Source organism: Corvus moneduloides, chromosome 2, assembly GCF_009650955.1.
Source record: "Corvus moneduloides isolate bCorMon1 chromosome 2, bCorMon1.pri, whole genome shotgun sequence".
Taxonomy (NCBI): Eukaryota; Metazoa; Chordata; class Aves; order Passeriformes; family Corvidae; genus Corvus; species Corvus moneduloides.
The window spans coordinates 114,648,738-114,661,484 of NC_045477.1; the positions used below are offsets into that span (position 1 = coordinate 114,648,738).

At 34.9% G+C, this 12,747-nt stretch overlaps 1 protein-coding gene across 1 annotated transcript in view; it reads right to left on the reverse strand.

Moving 5' to 3' along the window:
• Positions 1 to 12,747, reverse strand: part of CFAP47 (cilia and flagella associated protein 47) — a 280,968-nt gene that overhangs the window by 30,453 nt on the left and 237,768 nt on the right. The window contains exons 58-60 of the mRNA XM_032100897.1: positions 9,824 to 9,983; positions 9,085 to 9,176; positions 4,880 to 5,032 (exon numbers count right to left, since the gene is read on the reverse strand). Coding sequence (XP_031956788.1) covers positions 4,880 to 5,032; positions 9,085 to 9,176; positions 9,824 to 9,983 — 405 coding nt within the window. The remainder of the gene's footprint in view (positions 1 to 4,879; positions 5,033 to 9,084; positions 9,177 to 9,823; positions 9,984 to 12,747) is intronic.

Here is a 12,747-nt window from a genome sequence, read left to right on the forward strand (position 1 = left end):
TTACTATGACAAAAAGCATTCAAACACAGCTGAGAGACAGGGAAACCACTTTTCTGTTGTTCTTCAGAAAAACCTAAGTTTGCATCTTTAGGGGATTTGATCAGCAATGCTTTGTTAGTGTCCCATAAATGAGAAAATAATGCAGAAAACAGTGGAAATTAATGCAGACAGATCATTGTGAGGTGCTATGATGTTGCAGAAGGACAGTTAAGGTCCTGGAGAGCTGTGTTGGCTGTGGTTTTGATTTACGGAAGCTCCCCAAAAATATCTCTACAAAACAAGGGTGTGGTGGTTCTGTTTCTATTGGAAGTAATACTTCCTTACCACCCAACCAAAGAGATTACAGGAAATTCTGTGAGCAAGAAAGGGGCGAAATGGCAATCACAATCATATAACAATTAAAGTAATTAATAGACTCTTCTTCAAATTATATTGCCTAGGTTTTTCTTATTCACTAGCTCAAATCATTTTAAGGGACATCTATTTGTGTGCTCTTGTTTCAAAGATAAATTATTTGGGTTAATCAGTTCTTTTGGACTTCTCCTGTTTCCTGGATCTACGTGATACTGACAAGTAGCACCTGGAAGAGTTTAATTATTTCTAGGTTTGTATTTTTTTTTTTTTTTGCAATATTATGAAGCTGAGTAAATAACTTCAGATTAGTTTATAAGTGATCTGGTTCCCTTTAAGTATTAAATATTTAAACTGATTATGATTTTGCATAAGTATCAGAAAGTAATTTTAAGTAACATAATGATGATTCTCATTCCTAAGGCTTACAGATTTTAGCATTTTATAAAATGGCAAGGAAAGAGAAATGAGTGACTAATGTTCATAAAAGCAGTTCCCAACTGCTCACAATTCACAAGTTCTTTTCTTTTTTTGCCACTATTTGTTGTTATTGTTCTAGTTATACTAAGAAATGGCAGTAGGAGGGTTCACTTATGAGGTAAAAAATTGTGCTATATTTTTTCTGTTTTTTAATGGACCCACTGATAGCCTTGCATATCAAGAAGAACTATGTGACCTTCTTCATTAAAATGCCTGGCATTATTTCAGTTCAATAACGAAAATAAACAATACATCAAATCTCTCCCATGTTTCACTCATAAATAAAGAAACAAACAGCCAGATGTAAACAAAAATTATGTAGCTGAAGACATAATCCATCTAAAACTTTCAGTTCTGCTCTGATGCTCTGTTCTTTGACTTCTACTTGTTCCCTGTTTTCCGTCAGTTGTCACCCCTAACAACAAAGTAATAATCCATAACAAAGTGTCTCAAGTGTTGGTTCACCCCCTTGTCAACAGTTTCATTTTGCCATTGATAACTGCTTTCATCAGCTCTTAATCCAAAACAAACACTGTGTTATCCTTTCTCCTATTTCTTGCATAGGAAGAAAATCTAATTTATATAGCTATAATTTTCTCATCCTCAGGGCTAATTTCAAAAATAATGCCACAATTATTCTGACAATACAGAGATGGCTTAAGTAGGATAGAGGGCCATCTTCATCATTATTATCCTCTTCATATTGCTTTCAATATTAACCTGCTACACTTTATCAGCAATTACATTAACATCTCTGGATGAGAGATCAAGTCTATAAAAATATCTTGTCTCCCAAGATTTCTTTGGTCATATGCAAGTTTATTGACCTTCTATCTTAAAGGTGAGCCTCCTGATCCAGATCCATCACATTAAATGGGAATTTAGTGCAATCCATACCACTGGCTAACATAAAATCCTGCTGGAGATGGACAACAGCTTTTTAATGTGTGTTGGGATGTGTTTTTGTTCTTTGCCTGTTTCAAAGCGCTGCTTTAATGAAATAAAAGAAAATAGAGCCTTTTGTATATTCTGATGAGTTTCAGGAGTATTAGACAATTGCTACAAAGGTTTTATAAACAGTGAAACAAAGGGTACAGATACACTTTGTATAATGTATGCCAATGTACATTACAGATTAGCATATGTGGAAAATGTTATTTCACTCTCAGGTGCTGTTGAACTGTCCATCTGCTTAGTCTGAGTTAAGAATGGCTGTAAAAACTTGCTCATAACATAAACCACCCTGGTACCTGTGCCACCCTACAGAACCAGGGCAGCACTATTCCCCTCAAAGGTAACTGTCATGAAACCTTCCCAGAAATAAGAACACAGGAGCAAGAAGCTAAGACCAGCCTTTGTGCTGTGAGGAGAGCCATGAATTAATAAAGATGAGGGAAGTTAATGAGAAAGACTCAGCCCTCATGGCTGACTTATGAAATAAACTGAAGCAATTGAAAGGGCAAGGTTACAAAGGACCACTACAAACACACAGAGTCGTGAATGTCAGTCAAACTTCCATAACTGATTTGTGATTTTTTTTTTTAAAAGATGGTGGAAAATTAAATGTTTGTATTCCCCACTGAATACTTAAACTAAAAAATAGCAAACTTCACACTTGTTTGGATGAATCTCAGCTCTTAAATTTCCTTTAGTGAAAAAGATATCTTTAGAGCCATATGTAAGAAAACAGATGAAAAATACATTTAGGGTGAAAATATGCATTGAAAATCTGCAATTGAAAATTATTTTTAAAAAGGGCCATACTGTATTTGCTATGTCTAAAATATTAAGCTTTCATTATTTGATCCCTGGAACTTTGCTGACTTCTGAACAAGAAACTATGTCATTGGAGATAGACAGCATTTAGATTGCAGCCTCTTTCTTAAGAAATTGTAGTAGTTTCCTGTGTCAAATGCACTCCTCTGTATTGGATGAAATTGAATTTTTTATGTAAAAGATATGCTTGAAGATTTTTCACTTTATAAGACTTTATACTTGTCCAAATAATTTAGATACTGAAGCACAGTATTAGCTGTTTAAATCTGATCTGCCAGTAATTATCATCATTTATCCTTGAATATAAAAACTGCTTACTACACATCATGCACTTTGATGAATCACTCTTTCTAAAGGGAAAAAAAATGAAGAACAGCGTGCCAGAGTGTTATCTTAAAGGTTTAGGCTTTTATTTATGTTATTACTGGTAGACTGCAGAAAGCTCAGATAGTACCATTAAATTTGCTTCCTAACAGGCCTCAAATTCATCTATCAATAATGGCATTAAAATGTCATTGAAAACTATGAAAAGCACAGTGTTATAAATGATCTTACTACCTATGGTGTAAAGCATTTCATTACCAGACTTCTTGCTTAAAAAGATGCAATTTCCCAAATCAATGTGTTGTAGCAGAAGCCAGTGTTAATAAATTATTCCTATGAATAAAACAAGTACTAGACATCATGATTGTGCAAGACTTTCAAAATGCTGCCTCAGCTTGCTCAGTGCACATTTTTCTTGTCAATTCAAATGCCACCATTTTGGAGGGAAACAGCCCAGGCGTGATTAAGGCAGCCCATTCATATGACCAGCCAATAATGAGCTAAATCTGTTACTCTGTGATAAAAAAAAGTCCTTTTTTATCTTGATGGACATCTGTTCTCAAAAGACTGAACAAAGTTTTATAATGGTATTTACAGTTCTCCAAAGAGGAAAGAATGTACATTGAGAACTTCACATCTTTTTGCTTTACTGGATTTGCCACTATCACTTTGTAATATGGGAGTGTAAGATGATTATAGGCCCAGACAATAAGTTATCTTTGGCACTGCATTATGAGTAAATATAAGGTTTAAATACATAATTATGAATATTAGCTAATCAGTAAGTATATGCTGTGCAAGCTCTTGTTAACAGTTCAACTTCAGATCTCTTCCTATTTTAAAAGCTTTCAAAAAAATCTCTTTAAAGATCTGGACAATAATATGAGAATATATTGATCAGTGTGCACAGCATGAGTACGTTTGCATGAGAATTGGCCTTCTAGGAAGGATGTAATGCATCTTGATTTACCTTTTACAGCTATTCACTTTTTCCCATTTATTTGGCAGGACATTTTCTGTAACATGGTATTCCTGCAAAGCCTCTGTTGGAACAGACTGTAAATGGCAGAAGTGGGACACAAAAGCCAAGCTTGTCTGTCTCTCCAAATGATTACCTGATAGACTGCAATTATGGCAACATCTGTAAACTCATCTTTTACCACCTTGAACAAAGTCAGAGTACAGGTAAAATCCCTTCCCTCATTTACAGCTATGTTAAACACACATCAGTCCGACTCATGTGAAGTGTCATAATTTTTAAATAACATTTTTCTTAAAAAGGAGGATGACTTTGAATCCAAAATGAAATGTTGATTTTCCAAGGTGCACAATTTTCAAATTTGTTGTAGTGACTATGACTGATAACAGAAGTACTGGTGATACAGCAGTAACAAGCATTATTTCCTTACTATTATATGTTGTACCATTCTGTTTCAAGGAGAGGTGTATTTTGAAAAGTTGCTGTATCTGAATAAATTGATTTTCACTGTGTTCTCAGCAGATTAACAGTAAGTGAAAACTATCCTTTTACGAAGCTTTATCACTTCTTTCGAAAAGTCCTCCTTCTTCAATCCATTCTGATACCAATATTGGCCTTCTGATGGGAATGCATCTTGCAAACCTGCAGATAAATGTTTCCTGGCAATGCTTACACAGACATATTTTTTCTAACTGAAAGCTTTGTGCAGGCTCTCTTTTAAAGGAGAGATTGTGTGTATGCAAGCCTCATATCCAGGACAAATTTAAAAAAAAGAAGGTTCAAGTTCATAGGATCATATAGCTGCAGATAAAGTTAAACAAATACCCTATACCTGAAAGATGGTAAAAATATGGACTGGGACAATCTTCCTAAACCTCACCCCTTGTCATGGCAGAGCTGCACATTTGGTGAAGTACTTAACTTATTTGAAATGTTCCTAAAATAGTATGATATCAAAACTATTCTTACCATCAGTGACTTCTGGGGTGTTGGCCGACTCATCCATATTGACCATGGCAGAATTCCCTGCATCAGGCAGAGCAGTTTCACCAGGCATTACACCAATCAGCAGCAGCTCTACTCCCTGCTCTAATCTCTGCCTGGCTTGACAACGTATCACAACTATAGAAAAGCAAACACATCTTATTTGCAAAGCGCTGGTATCTTGATTTTAACAAAGCAATTAAACATAGGAGTTAAATGTGCTTAGAGGAAGACAGAATTCCAGTAAGGAGCAAGACAAATAAAAGCTTTTCCCATCCTTAACTTTCTATTGTTCTGTTGTGATGCAGTAGTAGAAAATATTGCTAAGCAAACAAAAATCTGTTCAGTTGGTTCCCAACAGCACTTGCAAATGTCTCTCTTCTCTTTAATCATGAAATGTATCTTCATTTACGTTCAACTGCTAATAGGAATTATGCCATAGTTTGAAACATGCCAGTAAGAAAGGAAGACTGAAACAAAACCAAAAAAATAAAAGGATTTTAAGACGAAATGAAAGAATTGTTACTCTTTGATTTCTTAGTTTAAGAGTACTGTTGTTCAAACTACAGCTTTAATAGAAATATGCCAGAATAAAAAGCATTCTTCTGTCTGAAGCATCATAGAACTTCTTTCAATTCACTGAGTGATTTTAATTTACTGCTTCCAAAATATGTCTTTTTCATTACAAAGTTGTTAGGTTTTAGCTTATACACTAGTTTTTATAAAGTTTATTTCAACAGTTATTTTTCTGGTTCTTTCAGTATTTATTGGCACAGAAAAAGAAGAAAATTACACAAAAGCACTGAAAAAAATATGTTTTCCTGAAGAAGAGACCTAGAACTTCCTAGAGTTCTGGGAACCAACATGAAAAAGAATAGCTGATCACATACTTTTCAGTTTCAAGGTAAAAAAGTAATTTTCATCAATTACATTCAATACTTCTTTAAAAATAAACTCTGAACTTAACATCAGGAATTAATGATCAATAATTTGGAACCATATCATAAAGAACCATATAATACCATATATATAAAGTGTTTTAAAAAGAGCAATTAAATCATTTTTCAATATCATGTTAATTTAGCTTCAGCTTTCAGTTCTGGAACTTGATTCACTACCATTACTCTGGAAAATAGCTAATTACACATCAAGTTCAGGTAATTTCCTTTCTCCCTTGGTCTTTCGCTGTTTAACAGGGTGTAAGCAATTTATAGAGCTCTCTCAAAAGAATTTCCATGAGGGAGAGTTACTGAAATAGTTAAAAACACATGTTTTTTTCTGAATGTATGACACTATATTTAAGAATAGATTAAATTCTCTGTATTCCACTAGTTTACCAAATGTTTCAGATTACTGTGTGCACATTGAGTCGTTTTCTATTCCACAGCTCATCTTACTACCAGAACTGATTTTACATTTCCTTTTTCCTAAATGGCTAAGTAATATTTACAAATAAAAGTCAGATATATCTAGGATTTGACTGGAAAAATCTCTGAGCAAGCTGCCCTTGAGCAGGTGCTTGGGCTAGATGACCTCCAGTGGTCCCTCTAATTTAAATTGCTGTATGCTTCTTTGACTCTACACTCTACAAGAATTAAAAGAATATCCCGGATGATTCCCCATTTGTAATCACTTTTATAAGATAGCCAAGTTATCATCTACTTAACATGTACTACATGGGTTATGACCACTGATCATTTTAATTGGTCTCATGAGATAGAAAGCCAAGTGGCTTCTAGAAGTTTAAGTATATTAAGATGCAAATAAGAATGACACAAAGATGAACTCCCTAATATACTAGCAAAGCAGCTTTGGGTTTTGACATAGTAGCTTGTAGCCTCCAGGCAATTTTAATAAATGTCTGCATTAAAAGAGACAACAATAATCTTTTGATCATTATTTAAAATATTTTTTTAAAGTAGATTTTCTGTTATTGCCTGCTTTGGATCATACCTTACCACATAGATTTTTAAAATGCCCATTTATAACTGAAAACCATAGGCTTTCGGAATCAAGGTTGGAATGGAAAATTCCATAAACACACTTATAAATACATATTTCTGTTTACTGGGGCATTTTTGAAAGACCTAGAATTTCCTTAACATGCTGATGCCCAAAGAACAATATGCATTCAAAATTAATGCAATGCTTTCTTATGTATTACAAACATTTATTGACTATAAACTAATGGATAACATAGTTATAAATATGCTATAATTTAGTTTTGCTGTTTTAAAAAAGCACTTAGGAATTTTAAATTACTTAAGAGTTGATAGTATGTAAGTTTCTGATCATATGAAGAAGTGATTTCACTTAAGCAATTCATGAATGCTAAACATTTTAATACATAACTTATACAGAAAGTATTGGGCCCTGCACTTGGGTCACAACAACCCCAGGTAATGCCCGAGGCTTGGCCAAGAATGGCTGAAAAGCTGCCTGGTGGAAAAGAACCTGGGGATGTTGGTGAAAAATAGCCTGAAAATGAGCCCAGGTGTGCCCAGGTAGCCAAGGAGGCCAATGGCACCTGGCCAGTATCAGCAGTAGTGTGGCCAGCAGGACCAGGGCAATGACTGTCCCCCTGTACTGGGCACTGGTGAGGCCACACCTCGGGTGCTGTGTCCAGTTCTGGGCCCCTCAGTTCAGGAAAGGCATTGAGGTGCTGGAGCAAGTCCAGAGAAGGGCAACAGAGCTGGTGAAGGGTCTTAAGTCCTATGAAGACTGATTGAGGGAGCTGGGGGTGTTTAGCCTGGAGAAAAGGTTCAGGAGAGACCATCTCCATCTCTAGAACCACCTGGAAGGAGGGTGAAGCCAGGTGTGGGTCAATCTTCTCTCCCAAGTAACAAGAGACAGGACAAGAGGAAATGGCTTCAAGTTGTGCCAAGGGAGGTTTAGATCAGATATAGAGAAAAATTTCTTCATGGAAAGGGTGGCCAGGTGATGGAACAAGGTGCCCAGAGAAGTGGGGGAATCATCATACCTAGAAATGTTCAGAAACCACACAGATGTGGTGCTTAGGGACACGGTTTAGTGGTAACATAGAGGTGCTGGTTAATGGTTGGACTTGATCTTAGAGGTCTTTTCCAACCTTAATGATTCTGTGATTTCAATGAAAGCAAAAGCCCAATAAAAGTGAGATTTATCTTGAAGAGTGCCAGTGAATTACACAACAGCTTTAAATAACACAACCAACCTCCACATTAATATACATAGTTTTAATGCTAATGAGACTCATTAAAGCCATCATTTTGGGCAACAGTTGATTACACGATAATATTCTGTTTCATTCCTTAAGGTATTAAAGTGCACATTAAAGAGATGAAAGCTCTAATTAATACCACATCATTGGCATTTGTCTACAAGTAGAGTCCTTAAGCAATATAAATTAATGACAGTACAAATATCTATTTCTATGTTTTTCCAGAAATTGTTCCTGTATCTTAATACATTTAATCTAGAAAGGTATTATATTCACTTATTCAGTCAACAAAAGGTAAGCTGAAAGGACATGCTGGTATAAAATTGGTCCCACATCTACACGTTGAGCTGTAGTTTCAGGGTTATAGATTCAAAAAGCTGTTCACAACTTCCTGTTTCATAGCTCTGGAATTATACCACACCTTGAAAATACAGATGGTCAAATATATAAGCATTTACTATCCCCAAAATAAGCAAGAAACCTCCCAGAATGTCACTCATCTTTTAATGCAAGTTTACTTCTCAGGAGCAAGGGGAAAACTTACTGCTATTCACACTACTTTATATTCTGGTTTTGAGTTAGACATGAAATTCAAGGCTGAGAGAAGCAGCAAACATCTACTCCAGTATTTTGCACCCTGCAGACTCTCCAGAAGGGTGTTCTGGGTATGCAAGAAGAATTCTACCTTTGAGTCAGTCCTTTGTTCAGCTTACCTTCAGTTCTCAAACTCAGGATTACTTGGCACACTGAAGGCCACAGGCCTTAATATTTCCAACTGCCCCCAACTCCTTTTATCCACAATAAGATCAAAGTCATGATCTAGATTTACTTTGGAAGTGGGAAAATATTTTAGTTTTAATACTTGATTTTATCTTTTTTTAAGATATAGCCAAGAATTGCTGCAAATTCTTGCAATCAAGCAGGTGAGAATATAAATGACTATTTAATTTTCTTAAATATATTGCTCAAGCTTTTCTCAATCATTACCTACCTGATTTCTGCTGTGGTGCTTCAGGCATTCCATGAATTGGATAGATCCAGAGTATTCCCTGAGCTTCCCTGTTCTCTGCTACAGTAACATTTCTAGAAAAGTAAGAGTATCATTAAGACATATTGCTGAAAATTCTGTTTCCAAAGTAATCTAGACTTAAGAGTTGTTGGAAAGGTTAGACTCTATTCTATTGTATGCTGTAATGCTAACCATATCTGAGAAAAAGATGAAATAAAATCCAACTAAATGTATCAGCTACAAATCCTATCAGCTATAACTTAGGTCCACTTAGTGTATTCAAATAATTTTGATCTGAAAACATTTGGCCTGATTTGCATTCTGTCAGGTTATGTTTACACAGAGATAAAATTTCTGCAGTTTATGGATTACATAAAAATATCAGGGATGAGAATCATTATTATCCCCAATATATTGAAAAAACAGAGGTACCTAAGAGTTTTCATTTGCTCAATACCCATAACTGCACCAGCAGTCAGTACTTTACATTTTCTTTATTTAAAGTGAGAAGAGGTAGGTATTAAAAAAACCAGAAATCTTACCCTGAACCTGCATACATTAAAAATATGTATACATAAAAATACTTTTGATGGATACCCACTATCCTCAAAATCAGACACTGGACTGCCCTTGGGAGCTACCCACGAACAGCCAATGAGATAAATGATGATAGAATCTAGTAGCCTCAACTACTTTTTCCTTTTCTATTAGAATAAATTACCTGGTTAAGTCTGTATTTGATTCAGCAGTAACCTCATAAGGCCAGTTTTCACCATTTTCTCTCATTACATGAATTGCCACCTGAGTTTTATAAATTTTCATTTCAGCTGGTATGAATAAGACAGGGATTTCCAGTTTTTCTTTTGGACCTAATCGGATTCCTGCAAGATGGAACAGATTGTTGTGGTATTTTGAAAGTTTTCAAAATTATTTCTATCATTTTGCTCATATATTTCCCTTTTTCCTTTTTAATCACTGTTCAACTTTTTATCACAGTGTATGGTTTTCCCTGAAAAAAATTTCATTTTACCCTGTCTTTGCTAAAAAAAAACCAAAACAAAACCACAATTAAGTGAATGTCCCACATTTAATATTCAGAGATCATGTGTAACATATGTATATCAATCCCATGATTTTCTAGGGCCTAAGTCATGTTTCTTCAGCTGTGGATTACATCTGTGAGTAACAATGCATAAAAAATATCAACCCAAAAATAATTGCTCACGTTCAAGACGACTGTACTATATTAATACAGAATCTTCATTATTATTATACAAACCATGCCTTTTCTGTATGATTTTTCATCTGATTGATTTTGTTGTTTAAAAAAAAAATCAAACTAAACTTATGCTGTCTGTAATGAAGGTAGCCTGATATTTTGAATCTTTAATTGTCTTTTTCCAGTGGCTTGCCAGTCTCCCAAGTGTCAGAACATCTACCTCAGCCATTTCAGAAATAAAGTTATCAGAAGATTACACTGAGTATAAGAAGTAAATCAGTCTTTTCACTATAAAGCTCCTTGTTTGAAAAGAATTCTTGGAATTTGCAGGAAATGACACCTGAAGGTTAGGGTTTCAGCTTTAATTCTATCTGCAGAAAATCCTCTTCGTTATGAGTAACTACTTCTACATTAGGCTTTGAATCAATTTTTGTGATATATTTCACACTTTCTACAAAGAATACAAGCTGACACAGGTCTATGGGTATCACTCCCTGAGAATGACTGGATCTGCTGGAGTCACCCTGCCTGGGACATGCAGCACCCTCCTGGGGATTGCTTCTGATGACCACAGGTGGCTTCGTGCTCAAAAAGCACCAGCAGGGAAACTTTACATGGTGCTCCAAATGTCACCTTCCTACAGCCTAACCTCCTTGGGGGTGAAGACCTCAGTGCTGAAAGCTGTAGCAGAGACGATGGTAGGAAAATTATAATGCAGTCTTGGGAAGGACGAAATGGAAAAAAAGGTGGATGCACAGAAGTTTGGCAATGAAGGTGGAAGTGTAGGGAGACTGAGTAAAATTATGTCAGACAGGAATACAGGAATGGCCAGAAATAAAAAAAAATTTCAAGTCACATCAGGGAAGGAGAGAAGGGTTTGAAAAACAGCTCTCCAAAACACAGAACAAGAGTCGGGACTCCTCATCTACCCCAATTCTCTACTAACATTTAAGTATAAAGCCTACAGGTGTTAAGCTTTTCGCTAGAAACACTCTTAAATTAAAACAAATTAACTAAATTCAGATTGGAAAATCAATCTTAAATTAGGAGAGTTGGGAATATTTAAAACCACACAACTCAGCAGGATTTCTACCTCTACTGGTTAAAAAGGTCTCAGGACATCAAATATAGACCACTGCCTCCCTTTATTATGAATGTGAAAAGCAGTAGGAAATCCTTTTCTAAATATACCTGAATTTCTGCATGTAAGAAATTATATACTAAAATATACTAATTATGAAAATTAGCCAACTGCTTTGCACTTGTAAATGCTTAATTCTTGTGTATTTGTAGAAGCCCACCAGAGCAAGAGCAATTTGCCTTTGAAAAGTTTTTTATCATAAAACAGCTGAAAATATCCTCATTAAAAATCCATTAAAATTTTAATATCTAAATGAAAAAAAAACTACGTTTCTTCTTTTTTTTTTTTCATTTTGATAAAGATTTAAGATTTTTCTTTAGATCTTTGAGGCACTAGCTATCAAATCCATACCCAAATTTAAAAGATATACTATATATACACATATCGTTGGCAATCAGGTGGTCAAAGTAAAAATCATTCAAAATTAGCAACTCATTTTTAATCCAGTATCTGAAATAACTAAGATGATGGCAGACATAGTTGCAATACTCCTGAAGACATCTGAACTGGGATCCATCCCTCTGGATCAGAAGCCCACTACAGCACTGACACACCATTCTCCCCCAGTGAGAGAAGAGTCAGCTCTCTGCTGGGATTTTCCCACTTTGGGCTTACTCTGGTATAGTTATGACAAAGGCCTGCAGTATCTTTAAAACGTATATTTCAGGATAAATTTGCAATTAGATTGCCTTGAATCAACACATACATGCGTACCAAAATAATGTAAACATTTTGTAAAACCATTACAGCACATCCTTAAGTTTCATTTGCAAAGCTTTTAACAGATGGCAAATAGAACAGACTGTAAACTTATGTAAGTTTATAAACTTATAAACTCATAAGTAGTTATATGCATTACATATATATTCTGAACTGTAGCTTAATTATGCCTGTTACAGGACACAATCCCTTGATTTTTTTAATATAAATTTTAATACAGAATCCATATGATAGCATTCTGGGTCATTCTGGCAGAAAATTGGTTATTAAAGAACATGAAAAGACAAATTTTATAATATTGCCATTGAAACAGATTGTATTCACATTTTTAATAAAAAATATTAATAGAAGATGTTCATAATGATGATAATTTTTATATCACCAGGTTTGCCTGTAGCTGTCAACTAACCAACTGATCATTAACTGCTAATACAGATTTATTTCATTATGATTTTGGCTAGTTAATAAGGTAGATAAAATAGGCCTAACTGCAAAAATAATTTGCTTTTATTTTTTCTTTCCCATTTAGAGAATTTGGGCTAGCACACAGAAAATTGCTCTGTGT